Source organism: Eubalaena glacialis, chromosome 16 (genome assembly GCF_028564815.1).
Source record: "Eubalaena glacialis isolate mEubGla1 chromosome 16, mEubGla1.1.hap2.+ XY, whole genome shotgun sequence".
In the NCBI taxonomy this organism is placed as follows: domain Eukaryota; kingdom Metazoa; phylum Chordata; class Mammalia; order Artiodactyla; family Balaenidae; genus Eubalaena; species Eubalaena glacialis.
This window is the reverse complement of record NC_083731.1, coordinates 84,716,808-84,738,578: the sequence shown is the minus strand read 5'-3', so window position 1 is coordinate 84,738,578 and position 21,771 is coordinate 84,716,808. Positions and strand designations below refer to the sequence as shown.

At 42.7% G+C, this 21,771-nt stretch overlaps 1 protein-coding gene across 1 annotated transcript in view; it reads right to left on the bottom strand.

Annotated features, from left to right (window-relative positions):
* FLT1 (fms related receptor tyrosine kinase 1) overlaps window positions 1-21,771 on the bottom strand; it is a 168,347-nt gene that overhangs the window by 88,852 nt on the left and 57,724 nt on the right. The window contains exons 8-10 of the mRNA XM_061171122.1: window positions 21,286-21,403; window positions 18,980-19,149; window positions 18,457-18,616 (exon numbers count right to left, since the gene is read on the bottom strand). Coding sequence (XP_061027105.1) covers window positions 18,457-18,616; window positions 18,980-19,149; window positions 21,286-21,403 — 448 coding nt within the window. The remainder of the gene's footprint in view (window positions 1-18,456; window positions 18,617-18,979; window positions 19,150-21,285; window positions 21,404-21,771) is intronic.

The window sequence follows — 21,771 nt, the reverse complement described above, 5'->3', positions numbered from 1 at the left end:
CACTGTGAACTTTTCATGGTATCACTTCATATTCCTTCCTTCTGGCTTAGAATTTGTGGTGAGCAGACAGCTGGCTGGGCTCTAATTGGTACATGTCTTGGGCAGATTCTGGAGATTTTCAAGCCAGAAAGAATGCGTGGTTGCTCTTAAGTCATTGTTGCCCTTGGCTACTTATGTGAGAAGAAAGTGAGAGGATGAAATAAGTGAGAGAAAAGGTAAGAGAGAAGGGATTGTGATGATCAGGAAAAAAAAAGTTCTGTAATTATTCCTGTCTGGTCCTCAAGCTGAGAAAGGACTCCAGCATGTAAAACTAGGCAGTCTTCTGGGGTGGTCTCCCCTCCGGGGTGGGGGGGGCACACTGCCATATAATGTCCTCTCCCCCAGAGCATTCACCAGTTTCTAAGTTTGCATTCAGTCCTTCTGAGGCCCCACTGGGCCAGCAGCTACAAGGAACATGGGCCACCTCTACGGGATCACTCTGTCTTCATAGTTACGCCAGGGCCAAGCATGTAACTGGCACCCCACAAATATTTGTAAACATACAGGCGTGAGGCACTGATGTGTGGTTTCTAGTAAGAGTTTTCATTGGTTTTAACTGTTTATTATTTTCAAGCATATTGATGAGTAGAGTCATAGTATAATAAACCCCCATATACCCATCACCCAGACTTATTACCAAGAGTTTGCCACATTTGTTTCATCTATCCCTTATTTCTTTTTACTTTTTCTTTTGAGAAATATTGTAAAGTAAATCGCAGACAGCATGTCATTTTAGCCTCACATATTTAGTGCACATCTAAAAATTATGCACGTTTTCTAATAACAACAACGCCATGATCACACCTAATAGAATTCGCAATAATTCCACGGTGTTGTTTGTACCTGGCCCATATATCAGATTTCTCCAAATGTTTTTAAGATGTCTGTTTTTACAATGAGATTATAAGATTTAAAATAAAAAAGAGTTCATAAGGACAAACCATTCCTTAAGGAATTTCTGCGATTTTTGACTAGCTATTCCTTATAATCATCAGGTAAAAAAAGTGAACGTTTTAACTTATTGATTAGTAGAAGGAACTGAACCCAAGAGAAATTATACACTTTCTCCTTTACTTGAAATATATCATGGCCTTAAAACTTTATCATTAAAATAAGTTATTTTGTCCTACTTTTCTCTATACCTTGAACTACTATCTAATCTCAGATCTTTCACACACATGGGGTACATATATAGGTTTATTATAACGTGTGTGTGTGTGTGGATATATATATATAAAACATGTATATGGGGGGTTGTTACATATGTGTACACCTATGTGACATGTACACACGTTACATAGGTACTTGGTATTGTGACATCCAAGAGCTGAAGTTCTCTTGTATCTGAAAGAGAAGCCTGTAATTTCATTCGTTTTTCCCCAAAGAAGTGAAAAAGATAAGGGAGGCCTTAGGCAAAGGTCTTAATTTCAAACTCTTGGTTGTCAGGAAATGCAAAGAAATATGTTAGAGTGAAGCAAGTCGAGGCATTTCCCAAGGGAAACGCAGTCGGCTGCCTGAGTTCACTCGGGCTGCCAACATACACCCCCGACCCCCCGCCCGTCCCTCTAAGGGCAGCTACTGTCGGCACAAGCCCTGGCCTGGAAACTAGAGTTGCTGCAAGGTCCTCCGAATGGAAAAGGACAGGTTCTGTGGCTATTTTCCATATTGGGGACTGATTTTTCCCTCTTTGTCACTGGAGCCTTAAAAATAGAATGTCATTTAGGGGGCTGACTCTATAACAGCACTTGAAACGAGAGGTAGGGGGAGGGGAATGTGCCTGAGCCCTTAAGAATACATCAAGCTCTTCAGGAAGTAGATTGTGCCATGTTTGAAGATGCAAAGATAATCGCTGTGCTGGGAACCGTCTTGAGGGGGGAGGAAGCCGAACAACAAGAGGAAAGCAGCGTTCGCTCCTGATTTCGCACAGGAAGTCCTCAGCACCTCCTGCCAAAGGGAGATAAGAAAGCTCCCAGGCACTATTCTGGACAAGGCCACTGTTATCAGCTTCAGCTCCATGCTGTCCTCTCCGTGCTCCAAGCCCCCCATCCCTTTCCTAATGAGCTTTAGGACTCTGACCTCTATTTGCATACAGCATGCCGAGTACAATAGCGTGGAGGTATTTATAACCATCGAGAGGAAAAAAAAAATTTCCGGGGTAAGAGTGTACTCCATTGTCGATTGCCCTGGAGCTGAAACAAATTAGTTTTGGACTAGAGATTGATATAAATAAATTAAAAGAAAGCAGGCAATTATGGATCCAACACAAGGAGCCGGGACCCTCCATGTGACATTGACTCCGAAGTAGGAGACATCTGTGGGGCTCTCCCCTCTGGTCCAAGTTACCAGGCTGCTTTGCTCGACACATAGTGGGGAAAACACCACCCTCCATAGATGCAGATGACGTTACTGACCTACATGCTCTGGGTTTTTCCCTGGAGTGCTGATGGATTTGCCCTGTTCTCTGCACACTCATAAGTATTTGGCTCCTTTGTGACCAAACACAGTTTGGAGCCACAGAGAAAGGCAAAGCCAACTCTGGGATCCAACCTACAATCTTGGCAATTTTGACTGCCGGTCCCAACAGGCAAGCCATAGGCTGTAATAATTACGATAGACACTATGCAATATTACATTCTACTATAGTAAGGATTATACTTTCTATGCGCTAGGTACCGTGTTAGGTGATTCATGTACACTATCACATTGATCTCTACAACATCCTAAGAAGTAGGTACTGTCATCCCCCATCTAATGGACAAGGAAATTGAAGATTAAGGAGGTTAAGTACATTACCCAAGGCTAAAGTGCTAGTAGGTGGCAGAGGCGGAATTTGTAATCAGTTCTGGCTTATTCCAGAGTCTGTGCACTTAACCTGTATGCTGTATGTAACATAATATCCATGTTCTATCATCATCATATAAAAAGAAATTGTTATACTTCAGTGCTTCTTTGTATATAGGGAGAAAAGGCTTCTCAAATATTCACTACACAGATACCATTACTGCATTGGGGATTGAATGTCTTTTTCTAGCCCTTTTTGCATAACCTGGTCAACCTCCTCCCAAGATTTGGCAAACAGCTCTCATGATACCCAACCCAAGTGTACTGAGTGCCCACTGTGTGCATGGTCTGCAATGACCGTTTACATTACATTTGTCATCCCATGATTTCTGACCTCAGGTCCCATTCACCTTTACAAATCCATCACAGGGAATACAATGCAGAGCGTGCACCCATAGGTACCCTCTTGTGTTCACCTGTGCTTTTCCTTAGGTGCTGGATTTGAACAGTTCCGATCTTCACACTTTCTGCAGTCCTCCTGCCTTTCTTTCCCCTCCCCCAACCCAAAAAGCAGAGCTGGCACTTTCTTTAAAGGATGGATTGTTGCATCTGGTGGAATCAGAGGGGAGAGGTGAACTTTAGCCACGGATGGCTAGTGTCTGTGTTTTCTCTGGAGTGGCCCTCGTGGGAGAAAAACAACAGACTCTCTGAAGAACCAGGTTGAGATGGTTCAACCCTTCACTCAGCCTTTCTAGAAATTGCCCATTTTAGTACTATGATGTACCTGTTATGGTACCTAAGACTCCTGTAGTTATCCAGGAGTAGTATTCTCATTTCATAAATGATTTCTAGCAAGTTTAATAACCACCCCAATACCAGAAGGTCTACTCTACCACCTGAATCTTTCTTAAGATAAAGAGGTGAAGGATCCCCTTTCACCCTATGATAAATGACGTTAGGCTGACCTTTCTTTCAAAATCTCTGTTCTGCTAAATTAGGCTCTTGGTTGGCTGAAGGGAAACTAGTTGTTACTGGGCTGCTTTTAATGTACCAGACTTGGGGTAGCAGCTACACACATGAAAGCTCAACTAATTCTCACGGTCACCCAGTGAAGCAGGTATTATGATCCCCATTTCACAAATCCCTTTACCAATAAGGAAACTGAGACTCATGAAAATCAAATGTCTTGCTCATATTCATAGAGAAAGTAGCAGACAGATCTGGGATTAGAACCCAGATATTCCTAACTCTTCCTGCCACACCAGAACTCGTCCATCACACGGCATGAATTCTGCTCCCAAAGAACACCACCCCGCCCAAACCTTTACCACCATGCTTCAGAGTCACGTGTTAGGAAACTCTGGGGTTCCTCTGAAGCCAACTGGTACAGACACCCAGAGAAGCAAAATATTGGCTTTCAGGAAGCAGAAGTAGCCCCTGGTCCTTTGGGGGAGGGGGGAGGGGGCAGAGGAATATTTTATAATTACATTTTTTACATAAATTCTGGTTAGTTCTCATCATTACAGAGTTTTAATGCTAAAATTATATGAAATCTTGTCCTTCTGCTGGCTGATGAATTTCAGCATTAGAAAACATCTCGCAAGAAAATAAAAGATCCAACTCTTATTACAATCTTTTTTCCCCCCTCGTAACTTAAAACTGTTGTCTGCATGATTCCTAAGCACGTTCTGGGATGAAGCAGGCCTACTTTGTTAGGAACGCTGATGCATTTATAGCAGCAGCTGGTTTTGAGGGGCCTCTGCGGGGGGCACACAGTAGTGAGCCGGGCCCTACACCCAACGGTTGCCTACCTGAGCCCGTGCCATCGCCTGGGAAGGAAGGTGTACATACATTAAAGTATAGTTAAAGCACATTTAGTTTGGAGGAGAAAAAGAGGCTCTAGAAAGTTCTACAAAGTCCCAAGACACAGAATAATCTCCCTCTCTCTCTCCCTCCTTTTTTGGATGATGAAAGCTGAGGACTCGTGTGGACTCCGCTTCTCCACGTGATGGGATCTGACTGCACGTGCTCGCTGTGATTAGAATCTGTTTGTAAAGAATATTGAATCATTTCAAGGGAGGAAACAAAGGGGGAGAGCAGTAATAAAGAGCAAATCGAGGCTGTAAAACGTCTTTTAAAAAAAGTGGGAAAAAAAAAAAACCACCTGGAACCGTGCCAGAGGGCACGGCTGGGCAGCTCCCCATCACCGCGCGCCATCCTGCAGGAGGGCCTCGTGTAAACTTTCCTGCGCTCCTGCGTGTGTCGTGTCAAAACATTGGTGATCGTGTGTCTGAGCCATCAGATTAATAGAATCTGCAACACTATCTTTTCCCCTTCTCTCACATTCTCTTAAAACAAATAAAACAATATAGAGGAGAGGATGCTGGCAGAAAAAGGCGTGTTTAGACAGAATGGTTCCTGCTCCTTTTGCTTCAGGAAAAGGGCCTGGGCCTCCAGGCTGGTCACAGGGTCAGGCTGGGGGAATTTTGTTGGTAGGGGCGGTGACTTCTTGCCCAGGGAGAGACCTCGTGACGCCTTGGAGCCCATACTGAAAACTACTTCTTGTCTGAATGGCGACGGGGGAGAGTGGAGAAGGCTTTTCGGGGACTGAAGGCTGGGGTCAGCTCATGGGACAATGGTGGAGGTGATCCAGCGTCCTGGCCACCTCTGTTTAGATAAGAGCTTTTCCGTGAGCGTCTTGGCCTGCGCCACTTCCTGCTCTCGAGGGCCCCGCGGTCCATTCACACTCAGAACAAGGCCTGTCTTCCCAGCCTCTGCTTTCCTTCCTCCTCTCTCTCCCGCTCGCCTCCCCCAAGAGCCCCAGAGACTCCCCCGCCCCTGACTCGCTCTCTTTTAGGGAATCTGGGCCAAGGCATCCCGACAACCCCACACCGGGTGACTAGGAGGCCAAAGGGTGGGTACCTACTCGGTTACACCCAGATAGGAGCCTCGGAGAGGCCATCCATTTTCTTCATTCATTTTTCTGCCCTAGTGAAAGGCTGGTCAGCAGAGGAAGGGTGATTCGATAAATAAAAAAACCTTCAGGGAAATGTTAGGAGTGGCTACAAATAACATCCTTTAACACACGCAAGGAGTCTTAAGGTATTAACTCCAGTCGCTCAGTGAAGCATATTTCAAGCTATGGTTACGTTTTGTTTGCATAAAGTAGAGCATATTACTTATTACATGGTGGTCAGTACGGAAACGTCCAGAAGGCCTTCGGGGTGGGGGTAGGGAATCACGTTTAGCAGAAATTCTAGAGCTAGTCAGACCTGAGCTCAGATCATGGTTTTGCAACCTTCTGGTTGTGGAACGCTGGATGGCGAGGTTGGGAGAATCGTCATAGGGAATTGATCAGAGGACTTAGTCTTTTTAGTCCCTTGAATAGTTCTGAAATCACTGGGTCATGTCAGCCCACAGAATCACTTCTAATAAATTCTACATTGGTGTCATGCCACCGGTCACCAGGGAGGGAGGTAGTGATTACAAGTCCTGTGACACTCTCTGTACTAGAAACGTGGTTGAAGGGTTCGTCTGCTAAGACTACAGCACACAGAGGGTGAGAGGAGAAATCATTCTTCTTGGATCTTAGTTCCCTGAAAAGTTGTACTTCTCCTGCTATGCTTTTATCTTATGGGCCCCTTCTTCTCGCAAATGTCTATTACATGTCTCTTTCTCTCTCTTGACAACTAGCAAGTAAAGCATGTGGGCCATATCTCTGTCTTACCCCATGTTCATCCAGATGTGTTCAATTATTAATGGTACTTTTTTATGAACCATCTCGAATTCTTTGGGCACGGATGTGTTTTTAACATTGCCAACTCAAAGGAAGCAAACCCACGTTACCACGTCTTACCGGTTTTCTTATAGGGATTAAAAAAATAGAAGGGAAATAATTCAGAGAAGATCCTTTTGCATCATCAAACATGCGGGTGATGCTAAGTGAGTTAATTGGTGTAACATGCCCGGCACAGTGCCTGGTCCACGGCAGACAGGTCACTCACGTTAGCCGTGATTATCTGACCAGATTGAGAGCTACTTAAGAGTGGGGACTAGGTCTTATTCATCATCATAACCTCAGGGCTTAGTCCAACTACCCGGGGAAGCAGAAGAGCACACGTGTCCTCGCTCAGCTATGGCCTGACGAGAAGAGCGAATCCCGATAACGCATTAGATGTGGACTCAACCTCATGTGGGTGTCAACCCTGCCATCCATCACTCACCTCAAACGTGCTGAAAAAGGGACACTGCTGACCCTCCAGTGACCTCACACATCCCCCCTCAACCAAGCGCTGTGTCACCATCATCAGGGCTGTCCACTCCCAAGGAGGAGTATTAATGACCTGGGATGAACCCATCACAGCATCTGACGAGTTGATAGTGGTGGACAGTTTCAACTCAAGCAATGATGCTGACATGTGGAGAAGCACCTTCTGGGCTAATAGAAAAATAACTAACCAGCAGTGGTCTTCTCCTGTCTTCAATTACTAGCACCGTTTGCTAGGCAATTACTAGCACTGTTTGATTCAAGTAAAAATTAATTTGTTCACACACATTCCATTTAAGAAGTAGAATCATGTCCTTTGAAAGAAGTACAAGATTTATTTCCTTCCGTTACTAAGGATATGGTTATTGAAGAGATAAGTCAAATGCATGGAAAAATATCCGAAGACAATTGAGCACAAGCGAGTAAAATTTCCAGAGCCCATGTGCTACTGTAGGCTGGACAGTACGCGGGTCAATGAGGGTTTGAATAGCTGAGGCAGAATTCACAAACGCAAGTAGGTCCAGGATATTACAGCTCCTCTAACTTCCTACATAATCTGAAGATTCTATCATTTCTGGTCCCATCTTAATTTCTTTGCAGTAAATCACCATAGTCAGAAGACCTGTCCAAAGATGCAAGCATGCTTCCTGGGAGAACATGAACCCGACAGCATGGATCGTTTTGTCAGATTGTCAGCATTCACAGGATACTTGTGTGTATCTGATGCTACTTCAGAGGGAAGTAGCTTTGCAGTGGGCGGCCCCAGAGCAACCAAAAATACTGGAAAACTTTAAGCAAACAGACTTGGGCTAAGTACCACTGGGCTAAGTACTTCATATATATCATCTCATTTAATTCCCCTAAACAACCTTAGGATGTCAGTGCTGTTACCTCGATTGTACTGATCAGGAAACTCAGACCCAGAGAGGTGGTTTACTTTGCTCAGAATCACCCAGCTGGTAGGTGGTAGTAGGTGGCAGAGCCGGGATTCAGGCTCCAGAGCCCATGCCCTTAAGCTCTAGACTATACGGCCTTTCTGCATCCTCATGCCTTTTAAAAGCGGCTCTTGATGTCATCACACAGGCTTCTCAAAGCATATCTGCTTTCTGGATCATGAGCTTTTGACCAAAAATTATTCAACTTAATGTCTACGTAGTTGTTACAACGCCAAGCCTCATAGTGACAGATGAAGTGCTGGGTGGTGACATGCTTGGAGAGTCATTGGCTGGCTCACTGGGATGAGGGAAAATCAAAACCAAATCTGGAAAGGGCGGTTCGGACCTGATGTGGAATTTCTTGAACGGGGGCTAAATAATTTGCCAGTCAGTCCGGCTTCAGCTCGCCTTCCCTGGCCAGTGCCCCGGTACCCTGCTCTCTGGTTACCAGGGCCCCCCGACCCATTGCGCTTACAGCGTGATGGACTTGTTCCTAACAAGGTCTTTGGAACTCTCTGTGCCTCATCTAGGAAATGGTAGTAACCATAGTCCCCCACGTCGTAGAAGTTCTGTAAGAATTAAATGAGATGATACATCTAAAGCACAGATTAAGCACTTATCCTGTAGACAGGTGCTTAATAAGTTTCAGCTCTAAGGAAAATAAAAATAGAAACCCTAGGCCCTGCAGTCTTCTAAATTGGCCATAACCTTCTGTTTGGTGCTAAGTAGCTTCTAAACACCCGTTTTCGTTTTCCTCACCTTACTTATCCAAAGACTTTTTCACACTCACAAAAGAGGATTTCTCAATGAGGGAGCAATCCGTGATCATCTCACGTGGTTTTCAGTGATGAGGACAAGGCATATGGAACATGAAAGGCCTAAGAAAAATGGGATAATAAGCGGCTGTACGACTTTTTAAAAGGTCTGAGTGAAAACCTGAGGCTTTGACCTTCAGACCTGGAAGGCAAGCTTCAGAGCTACCGTGCACATGACACGGGCCGAGGACAGGAGAAGGAGCCCCACCCCCGAGTCTGTACAAGTCTATCACGCTGTAAGCGCAATGTGGGGGGGGGGGGCGCCCTGGTAACCAGAGAGCAGGGTACTGGGGCACTGGCCAGGGAAGGCGAGCTCAGGCAGAAGGGCTGGCTGGCAAATTATTTAGCCCCCATTCAAGAAATTCCACGTCAGGTCCGAACCGCCCTTTCCAGATTTGGTTTTGATTTTCCCTCATCCCAGTGAGCCAGCCAATGACTCTCCAAGCATCTCCTCTTCCACTCCTCAACTATCCTATCCCCGTGTCCCTCCATCACATCTGCCCCTCCCCCTTTCCATCTGACCTCCCAGTACCTTCCCATCACCTTTAGGACCCAGATCTTCCCTCCCTACGGTGCTCCCTCTTAACTGCAGTGCTCACCATCTGCCATCCACTGAAACCATGTTGGTTCGCTTATTCAACCAGATTATAAGCACTTCCCTTGGGGACTCTATACAGTGTTGTGGTGGAAATAAGAATAAACAGGAATAATAAACAGAAATCCAAGACTTGGGTCTAGTCCTGGGCTTGCCATTATCTAGCTGTGAGGTGAGGGATAATTATCTTTTGAGCCTCAGTTTCTTATCTCTAAAACAAGCTTTTTTTTAATCTCCAAAATGTCTTAAACTCTTTTTTCTTCATTTTTAAAAATTTTTATTGGAGTATAGTTGATTTACAGTGTTGTGTTAGTTTCTGCTGTACAGCAAAGTGAATCGGTTATACATATGCATACATTCACTCTTTTATAGATTCCTTTCCCATACAGGTCATTACAGAGTATGGAGTAGAGTTCCCTGTGCTATACAGTAGGTCCTTATTAGTTATCTATTTTATATATAGTAGTGTGTACGTGTCAATCCTAATCTCCCAATTTATCCTTCCTCCCCCTTTCCCCCCTGGTAACCATAACTTTGTTTTCTACATCTGTGACTCTATTTCTGTTTTGTAAACAAGTTCATTTGTATGATTTTTTTTAGATTCCGTGATATCATACGATATTTAAAATGTCTTAAATTCTAAGCGAATGAATCGTTCAGAGTGACTAGACCCAGCCACGCTGAGGCTGAGGTTTGCAGCCTCCGTGTGCCCGTTTCACGCGCTCATCAGCTGTAAGCTCTCCCTCTTTCTCCTTCACCTCCTTTCATCAGTCTTCCATGAGCTCTATGAGGCCCCCGGAGGGCTGAGTGCTTGCTGCATCCTGACCCAGAAAATTAATCCTGAACGATGAATGAGAGGGAATGGGACTTCCCTGCAAGAGATCAAAAACGCCTGCGTGGTGGGAAAGTCACAGAGAGGAAAGTGGCCCCAGGCAAAGCGCCAAATTAACTGTTTGACTTGCTGTCCTCCTGAGGATGGTCCTATTTAGGCTCGCTCATCCCCTTGGGGTTTCTACCCCCTCAGAGGGTCTACTCCCACCTGCAGGTTTGGGGCCTGAACCAGCTTATCCCTGGTTCCCGAAGAGACTGTACTATGGGAGTCAAATTCCCCCAACTGCCGCTAACCTCCTTTTCCAGCCCCAGTTCAACTCTAACTCAACCGGTGGACTCTGTGATCACTGGGGACAAGAGTAAACCCAAGAAGTGAGGCCAGTAATCTCCTAACCCTGTCCCCTCGGGGATTTTGGTTCCTTTCTCTGGGAGCCCACGGCGATCCACTTGAGGAGTCCCATGGGTCACCAATGAATAGTAACCTTCTGAAATGCCAACCTACTTAGCCTCTTTTACTCCACGATCTGAAAACACCTGAGAAATAACTTTCTGAGCTTCAGTTTCCTTATGGGGAAATCATGGCCATGATGTAGAATTGCTGCCCAGGTTAGGGATAATGTGGAAAGGGATGGGCGCAACTTTGGCACTAGAAAGGGCTGGTTGATGAAGTCTCTTACAGCTATTATCATGAAGTAGTCAACTGCACTCAAGGTGACAAAACATCCCATGAGGCTTCTAGAGAAGGTATGAAGAAGCAAGTATTGAAGCTCATTATAAAGCACTACCTGGGCCAGAGTCTAAATCCATCACACCCTTCCTTCTACTCAAATCCACCAGGTTCTGCTTTTTCCCCTAAAAGGGCAGTGAAGTTACGTGATAAACCACAGACTAAGGTCCATATTTCAAGAAACAGTCTCCCAAGCCAATAGAGATATAATTAAAATGCAGCTTTCCAAGGATAGGTGCATGTTTTACAAGTGATTTCTTCTATTCATGTATGACCAAGGATCTTATGTCAGGACAGGAGTTTCTAGATTCAGTCATGAAAATGCCCCTTCAATTTTTAAAATCTGTGAATATGGGCCAAAGACAGTAGGAGAGGTTCTGCCAATCTTCCCAAATTGTGTGTCACTACCTTCTGGTCCTCCTAATCCTGGGAAACTACACTGAACTTTGCTTAAAAGATCCCTCTAGAAACCACCCAGCATGGACTTCCTATGATTCAGCCTTTTGGTTTAATTTAAGCACATAATGAAACGTTTGATAGGAATTACAGGAGACAGTTAATTAGAAACGATTATTCATCGGACTCCCTGTATTCCTACGAAGAGTGGGAAAAGAGGAAAAAATCTCGCAAAGTGTAGAAAAGTGGCAAAGAGGCATCTGGCAAACGAGCTCGCTCTCTGTTCTCAGGTCTTTGCATGAACTCTTAATAAGGGCTGTTGTCAGAACACTCACATGGGGTGGCAAGCACTTCCTCATCTCGTAATTATATAACAGAACGTAAGACGTTTCCCATTAGCAAGTGAGCAGTCACTTTTGGCTTGTGATGAAAGCTTCCCGGAGATGGCCAGATTTACTCCGTTGTTTGTTTAAGCTCAAAGTCCTGCTCAAGTGGGCTTGGGGGGAAGTGGTCATCTCCAAAGTCCCCGTTTTGATTCAGGGTTTTGCATGTGGCAAGTTAAAATTCTCTGGAGCCTGCCTGGTTTGAGTCTGCATACCCACACACACACGAGACGTGGATACAAATTGTATGTATACTTAAAAGGAGCGAGCTAAATATTAAAACGTGCAGACTGTGGTCATATTTCCAAAAGAAGAGGTCTGCTTAAATTACAGCTTCCCTCAGACACTGACCTACATCTAGCCCCCAGAGATGTTGACTTTTTCAATGCTTAAATTGGTAATACTTTCATTTTGTAGACAGAAAATCCAATACAAAACTGTTTCAGCATAGAAAGAATAGACATTCACGCTGGTAGTCAATTAAATTTGGGTCCTTGAATACATTTCTCATTAACTACCATTAGCAATTGTTTTGTTTTTGCCCTGTTAATTTTACATACCCCACTGATGCACAAAACTGTGTTTCCCCCAAATGATCTAGACCTAACACATCCCTAATGATTCAGGCCTTCCTTTCTTTGCCAATTTGGTGACGTAAACAATAGAGAAATGCAATTAGGCAACTTCTGAGAGTTCCTAGATGCCTCTGTCCTCCCTTATTTTGTAGGCCACCCCCTGCCACCCCTCCCCCACAAAAACCCCTAGCACACTTAGTCCTGGAGTGGTCTGCTTTTTCTAGACTCCTCACGAGACACTCATGCTGAGCAAACGAAGAGTGTTCCAGAAATGGGGAATCAAATTGTGAGGCAGGGAATGTTATTTTCTCTCTCTTTCTCTTTCGACTGAAGTATAGTTGATGTACAGTGTTGTTACAGGGAATATTATTTTCTATCAAACGTCTAAACACATAATTATTTGAGACTCCAAAATCTGATTTACTTTAGAGTTTTGGAAGCAGGTCCTTGAGATTCCGTGGATGTCTATTAGGCTTTTCTTAGCAAACCCACAATTTTAGCTAAGAAAGTAATAAAGAATACGCTAGCCCCTCCACCTTCCATGAGTTGAGAATCCAACTACAGTTTTTTGCATTCTGAAGGGGTACACGGGCAAAACACCAAGTGAAGCAAGCAAGGTTTTAGGGCTAACTGGGCAAAGAACGATAATGCCTTGGTCTGTATGGGCTGGACCAAAACTGACAGAGGTCATCAGGTTGACACTGAGGAAAACAGGGGTTGACACCAGTGGTGGAGGAGCTGCTGCATTTTTTTTCTTATTGGGTGATCATTGACATTACTGAGTCAATTCTGGACCACGGAATACATAATTACAAGTAAGACTTTTCTTATGACCATTCTAATTTCATAAGTTGTTTTTTTTTCTGTTAATTTGGCCCTGATCTTCAGAGTTAATCCTCAGGTCCAATGGCTTTATAATTTGTAAGAAGCAGAAGGAAAATAGTGTGCAACAACTAGGAAATTATTTCAAGCTTTTTTGAAAGAAGACGTAATTTTAAGTGAATTTCTCACTTCACTCGTTACTCGGTGGGTATTATAGGAAAGGGGAAGCACGGCAGTTACCATTCACAGAAGGGGAAATTGAAGCCCAGATTAAATAACTGGCCAAGGTCACACAGAAGTCAGGGACTGGGCCAAGAATAGAACCCATTTCCTTGATTCCCAGGTCTCTATCCCCGAGACTGTGGAAGAGAGATCCTGCAGGTCCGTATATAGAGAGGATAAGTAATCACCAAACAGATCTGACTTTACATAATTAAACATAAATTCTAAACACAAATGCTATGTATCTTTGTTTTGCACATGGTTGGTGCCCAATCAATATCTGTGTGATAACAGATGGTTGACAGTATATTTAGACTGAATACTGACCATATGCAAAATGCATTGTAAGATGTGGGCAATGTCAACACGGTAGAAGTAGCAGAGATTTCTCTCTACATATTTTTATTGGTCATCACAGATAGTGGATGAAGGAAATGAGACTTTCACAAAGAATCTAATATACCACCTAACATTTTTTCCATTAAAGAACGATGATATAGGGACTTCCCTGGTGGTGCAGTGGTTAAGAATCCGCCTGCCAATGCAGGGGACACGGGTTCGAGCCCTGGTCCAGGAAGATCCCACATGCTGCAGAGCAACTAAGCCCGTGCACCACAACTACTGAGCCTGCGCTCTAGAGCCCGCGAGCCACAACTACTGAAGCCCACGAGCCACAACTACTGAAGCCCACGTCCCTAGAGCCCGTGCTCCGCAACAAGAGAAGCCACCGCAATGAGAGGCCCGCACACCGCAACGAAGAGTAGCCCCCGCTCGCCGCAACTAGAGAAAAGCCCGCACGCAGCAACGAAGACCCAACGCAGCCAAAAATAAATAAATAAATTTATATTTTTAAAAAAAGGATGATATATGCAACTCTATCAGTGTTATTTATGACCTGGAAATGATAATTTGTGATGGTTAGATGGGGAGAGGGAATTAAAATAGCCTGTGAACTAAAGAATGTCTGTTCTAAAACCCAAACTGCCATCATTAAAGGCTGCCGGCCTTAAACCTCCTTATAGAAAAGAACCAGACTGCTCTTTCCCCATTCCTCCTGGGTTCCTCAAATCCATCCCTTCCATTCCCTAAACAGGGGCCCCTTCCAAAGAGTCTAATATTGTTCCTTGTTCCTTTACAGACCATCCTCCGTTGAGTGGGCAACCTTATCCGAATAATATTTCCTGTGAGACTGGACCAGCACTGTGGCAAAGCTTAACAAGGACCATGAGATCAAGACCAGCTCACTGAGTGGGCGGTTAGTAGTCCTACTTAGTTCTTCAAAATCCAGCGGGGGAGGTGAAGTTCTAGAAGTCTAGCGTGGGCTCTCCGAGCAGGGGTCAGCTCTCTCACGTCCTGCTCTGCCCCATCCCAGCCTCGGCCAACCCACAGGTCAGAACCACTTCCTCCTATGACAGGAAACAAATGAATGGGGCTGGCCACCCAACTGGGGAGTCACTTTATTCCCCCTTTATACACTTGAGCTTATTCTCACTTTTGCCTAGCTCATCTACATGGCCGTTTTCTTTTTTCTTCTTCTGAAAAATCATAAATTCTATTTTCCTCAATTCTGTAATGCAGACCTACTAGAGATTTCTATTTCTAAAGCACGGCAAAATTACATTTTACTTTCCACAGTTTGTGTTCACTTCTCAGAAATATTAGGTAAACATTCTCACTGTTGTGAAACTAGGTCTACAGTAGGCAGAAAATTCTTTTCAAGTTCCTTAAAAGTTTCAGAGCCTTATTGAGAGACATTTACCCTAATGCTAGTAATAATTACAACCTTGCATTACGTCCATGGCACTCTGTACCTTTCCCAAATACATTGCCTCACTGGATCCTCAGATTCTCTCTATGAAGTATATGGAATTACCTCTATTTCATATGTACAGAAGCTGTAAGCTACCCACATGTGAAAGGTACTGTAAGTTCACCACCCTTCTGTGTGCTCCCTGGGTTTATGTTCAGGCTGACATGGGGCAAGTTTAGGACAATCTATTTAAGGAGTCCCTGCCAGCTGCTAAGCGTGAGAAAAATCCCTCATTCAGTGTTAATAACTTATTTTAGTGTTTTTAAAAATTCAAAAGAAATAGTCTACCTTCTACTACTTTACCACCCATATCTGCAGAAAAGTAAAAGGGGGGAAAGATTCTGCTGTATTTCCCCTCAGCTCATTACGTACATGAGTTTAAAAGTAACCACCCCTCCCCCACCCTTAGTCTTAATGTTTTATGAGAACAAATTCTAGGTGAATCAGAAACCACAATGTTTAAAAATGTGGTAAAAGCTGCTGAGTTCTTTTTAAAAAAGGAGGAAATTTCTGTTAAATTTATTTATGGCTCTTAATACCCACAAAGATGAACTAGTTGAGCAGTTGTTCCGATCGTTTTAAAGAAATGTATTTATTGGACTCTGGAAAACTATACAATTTAAGTCTGAACTTCTTTACTTTAGACCCATTAACCAGCGGGCCATATTAAACCAATTAATAATTTTGAGCTACTGAAAACATATACCTTCTAACCTCAAAACTAATGCTTTGGTTGTGCTCCTTATATAGATATATCCCTTAACTAGAGCCTCAAATTTAAATACCAAGAATTATTCTACGTATTCAAGAGTAATGTGTATATATTAATCACCTAATCTCTTTTGACAATGATGTACAGATACCACTCTGCAAATATGTACTATGTAACCCAGAATAAGTAAGATTTTTAAAATTCATGGAATAGAACATCCCTTATTCAAATGTCACTAAAATTCCTGTCTGCAACTGAAATTAAGTATATAAAATAGATTTATATAAAGACATATTTGAAAAATTTTAGTAGTAAAAGAGGGCTTCATTTACCTGTCAGTTTGAGCTTTTATCTCTCTGCAGGGTAAAATTGAATTCTCCTATTTGCTTTCTAGTGCACAAAGGTCCCATATATCTTTCTGAAAATATTTCTACGTTACATGTACTGATTTAACCACCAAGCATCAAATCTGGACCTGACACAGGTAAGCTACTCTGTCTACTGACTTTAAAAATGAGAGCTTCTTAGGGATATGCACATTTCTTGCAGATAATTTCAAGCAACAATTTGAATCATCACTGAAAGAGTTTAAAGCTTTCATTTCTGATCTGTCTTGTGATTGGTTAAAAAAGAAAGAATGCCTTTCACATTAAGAGAATAAGTCAAATGGCCAACAAATATTTACTGAAGAGGTAAGGTACTGCTCTGAATTTTGAGAGAATTCCAAGAGGAATACGATATCTTTCCATGCCTCGGCAAGCTTACTCTGTAACGTGGGAGAACGATCCCATACACCACAAAGAAATCAGAAGGAGAGAGGTAACGTTTACAAAGTTTCGCTCCAGCTGACCTCATTCCCCAAACCATATTTTATTAGCATTATTCAAATCTAACTTTATAATATTATGTTCTATCACTCATAATTGTTATCTTCTCATAGTTACTAGCTCTAATCCTAAACAGAACTGAAATTTTAGATTTGCTATTGTCCAAACAAAAATTAAGAGTATCTTAAAAAGGCTGTTATTCCATAAAAATTCAACTCTATACCTTTATCCAAACCTAACAGCTTAAGTTAGTTATTTTAAATTTATTTGCAAGTTAGGTTAGCACAAATACTTAAAGGGACAAGTCCATAAATATGGATGTCCATCTCCAAATCAGCAAAATAAATAATATAAAATCTCAGTAGATCTCACTTTCTTTGGGGTTGAATGATCACAATGGTAAAGAAGGTATTCAAGATATATGCATGTTCTTAGCAAATGATTCACTCAGATGAGAAATCAGATGTGTGGAAACAGCTACTTCTCAGGAATTTCATAACTTACCAGTAACTTTCACGATCAAAATGATATGCCTTAAAATACTAAAACACAAGATGAAGACAAGTTGAAATTGCAGGAAGAATCTAGAAAACCAAATAGCCTCTTCCGTTTATGCCAGAATTACATCGTATTTCTTTTTTATCAAGCTGATTTTTTAAAAAAACCTGCAATTCTCCCAACCACTCTGCTAGTGGAATTAAAAGCAATAAAGAAAATATTTGGCCTAATGATAATTCTTGAGCAGTCTCAATACTATCTTACTTGATAGTGAGATAGATTGATAGTTGCACCTATCAATTCTATTCCTGTCCTTCAAATTTGCTCCCGTGAACTATCATTAGTATCAATCCTCTAGACTAAACAGTAATGGAAAACAACAAACAGGGCTCGGTCATCAACAGGAAGCAAGGAAACACTGCACAGTCAACCAAGGGCAGGGCTGAATTCATTCAGCAGATAGATACACCCTGAGCATCTGTGTGTGCCAGACACGGTGCCAGCCCCTAAAGACACCCTGAGCATCTGTGTGTGCCAGACACGGTGCCAGCCCCTAAAGACAGAGAGGTGCTGAATCAGCTCATAGCTTAGAGAAAAGACAAGTGTATGCACACCTTGTGATGTGACAGTGGTGTCAGCAAAGTGCTGTTCATGCTGAGGAGGGAGAAGGGGGTCTGAATGAGAAAGTCTGGACGGTGGGGAAGGTGACAGCATTGTTGAGCCTGGAAAGATATAGGAGGACCTCTTAGGAAGCAGAAAATGCATGGAAGCACATTTCCGACAGATGAAGGAGCATGCTCAGAGCCTAGGAAAGGTAATGATCTTCAGCGGTGGGAAGATCTGATGTCATACTTGGTGCTTACAGAGTGGGAAATGGGGAGACCAGTGTAACTGATGCAGTGGTGGAGCCGAAGTCTGGGTGCTCTCGGTTGGAAAGCAAGAGATGCGAGTTCCAACCTGAATTCCAAAAGAATGGCTCACAGGGTGACCTTCATTCTGTCCCTGTGCTCCTAGCCTTAAACTGTAAGCTAGACAGAAAAATTATGAAACGGTTAGACATGGGTAAGGAAGAACAGTAGATATATTGCCTACCTTTTCCCAAGGCAGGGAAAGCCTTTGCCCCCAGTGGACCGCACGTGCCATCTGCCAGCTCCCATAAGACCCTTGAGTCCAGGTGTCAAAAAGTATTCGAAAGTTACTCAAGAAACGAACTGTCCCTACCTTGCTTTGGAATGATTATGGTTACAGGGATGCCAGAACCACGTGATGGTAGGTTGAGGGATACCGTAAATGGTGCAAGTCAGGATTTGTCTGCTGCCCAGTGGGTAGAGAGTCGGGTCTGGAAACGATGATACAGCCTTTTCATAAATCTGGGGTTTCACTGAAAGGAGAAAACAGGACCGAGGTCAAGAGCTGTTCTCATGACTCCCCTCTTGGACCACCGCGAAGGGCCACATTCTCGCTGGTTTTGCTGTCAGGGAAGCACACATGGACAGAACCCTCGGATTTGTCATTATAATGCCAACTGAAAAGAGTATGTACATTCCGACCACAATGATAAAAAAAAAATCATATTGCTTATGGAAGAAAACAAGCAACCATGAAATAGTTGGGATGGGGAATAAGTGGTTTTTAAAACAATTTTTTAAAAATTTTGCTTTCTTTGTTATACTGACTTTTGACAGAAATTTTCACAAATTTCACCCCCACCAGAACCAAAAGAAAGTCTGAACAGTGAACTTACCATTGACAATTAGAGTGGCAGTGAGGTTTCTGAACACATTTGACTGCTTTAGGCCCAGCAAGATTGTGTAATCCCCTGCATCTTCGGCAGTAACATCTTTGATGATTAACGAATAGCCACGAACCAAATAGCGGGCAGATTTCTCAGTGGCTGGAAACCCATCTTTTAACCTGTGGTTAAGGGCATGATCAGTAAGTCATTTCACATTGCCTCTCCAATATCACCTTAACGTTGCCATTTAAGGATGTGAGATCCAGTTTAGACATCTTGAGCCTTGGCTCCTCAATATTCATTTAAAACATTAAGACACTGACTTTTTAGTAAAGCCCAGTGGGATTTTTAGACTGGGAAACACATCATGTTGATTGGCAAAGAGGAAAGAAGTAAGCCGAAAGAAAGACAAGTGACGGTTTAATGTGCCCACACGGACGCTGGTCACCACTGTGACTTAAGTATAACCCAGGAGCACAGGCTGATTCCATCTGAGATGTGTTTCAGAGTTCTCCATGAGGCTCCATCAGCAATACAAGGGTCATTGTGAGTCAGATCAACTAGATCACTTCTCCAGATAAAAATAAAAATAGATTTTCCTATTGTGGCCTCATGTGGAGTTCTTATTAAGTTATATAAATGGTCACACCAGTTGCCCTTTCATAAGCTAGAGTGAAACCAAGATTATCAAGGTTCTTTCCCCTGGGGAAGAAAAGTGAAGGCAAAGAACTCACAAACAAAAGGTATAAACTTAAAAAGAATTTTTTTAAACTGCAGAGACAGACTTAATGCCTAGATACCACGCAGTTGCATACAGAACCAAGAGTCAGGCTGGAAGGCTTGCCCTGGCTCTGCCACTGTGTGCCTTGAACTTATCCATTTGAGCCTCAGTTTCTCCAAGTTTCTCAAAGATCTCTTTTACTGTAAAATTCTATGATTTCATTAAATGACAGTTCTTTCAATGGGCATTTTTCATCTGTTAGTAGGAATTTACTGTGTTCTGCATGAAGCTGGAATATTAGGAATGGCATTGGTTCATAGTCATGCATGTATTACATAGTCATGCAAACAAATTCCCATTACTAGTGGGTCTCAGTTCCAAAGCAGCTAAAATGCCTATGCTCTATTTTGTAATTACAAATCCCATTTTAGTATCCTTGAAATTATTTCCTCTAAACAAAAGTCAGTATTTTCAAAAATGGGTTGATATTTTTGGTTTGTTTTAGGTCCTTGCTACTTAGCTACTGAAGAAATTAGCAGTGTTGAACAGTTGGGGATACTCTCAGATACTGAAAGAGGGAATGTACTTTCCCAGAGCGATTCAATTCCTATTCAGGAATAATGTACATTCATAATATCTAAAAAGTTTAATAGTAAATTTCCTATGAAACAAACAAAAAATCTCCTTTCTACTGCGACGGCATGAAGGGGCATAGCACAAAGTCTCATTTTCTCTTTAATTCCCTATTAACGATTTGAGGAAACTGAAAACAAATGCTACAGCCATATGATACTGCAAGCAAAACAAGCTATGGCTGAGATTCTGTATCGTATGGGTTGTTTTCCTAATCAGTTTTGTACTATACTCTTTGTTTAGAATGTGGTGGCTTGAGCCAAAGATCGTGGCGTTTCAAAATGATTTAACAAAATGATTGCAGATTATTAACAGATTACATTGTTTTACAGCAGGTATTGGGCTCGCATTAAAAAAGACCGCTTAAAGACTTTCTGAATTTGCAGACTTCGAGCCAAAAAACCCTTAATTAGTTCAAGTAGGGCCATGAGTGCATCCCTGCCACTGAATAAGTCTTGTCTCTATTAATGTTTGTTTAATTTTAAAACAAGACTGGAACTTTCAGCCCAGCTGTATCTCAAAGAATTATTTTCCGATAAGAAGAGAATTATTATTCTCGTCACAAGGGCCCACTTCTTCAGGGTTAATAGAGCATGTTACACACTAGAGATGCTTCCTAATCGTCGCTCGACATTATTCCATTCAGAGGACGTTGACATCATAGGAGGGTTTAGAGAGGCACAAATTTAGTCGCAGGGAGTGAACGACTAAACTGAAATGAGCGCTCAGAAAACGAATCCCTTGCTCCACGCTGTTATTTACATTATTTTCCTTCCCCTCCAGCCCTTCCCACCCACTCTCCTCCCAGCCCAGAAATCAGCCCAGTTCTTAGTTCTTCACTGCTGTCTGGGAAGCTTATCTTGATTTTTTTTCTTTTCAGGAATTCAAGTCACTTGGGCTCCTGCATCTTCCTACTGACAAAGCATATCTTAAGCTGCTAGGAACATAACTGTGATCCTACCATACAACTTCTGGCGAGGGAAACGCCTTCACTTTCACAGAGAGCCGATAAGACCGCGTGCCAGCTACTGTCTCAAACACCTGCTGTTGTCGAGGTTTCACTGTGATGAACGCTTTATCTTCAAAAGGAGAAGTGATAAATCCATTAGAAAAGACTACATTTATGTAAACAAAAGAAAACCAAAAATCGCCAACTCGCTGCCTCATTCGAGGAGGGTGCAACCAATGAATCAGTAGAGCTGCATTATGATCAAGGCCATCGGTGAGCCCAAATACTGATCAGTGAATAAAATCACTTAAAAGTACTCTAACTGGTTTAATACTTGCAAAATCAAATGGTCCCAGGGATATAAAAACCCAGTGGCAGGGCAACAGAAGTAAAACACCTTAAACACCTATATTGAAACAAACAAAAAAAGTATAAAGATACTTCTAAAAATCTACTTGGCCAATGTGAATACCATGGGAGAAGGCTGTTCCACGCCCT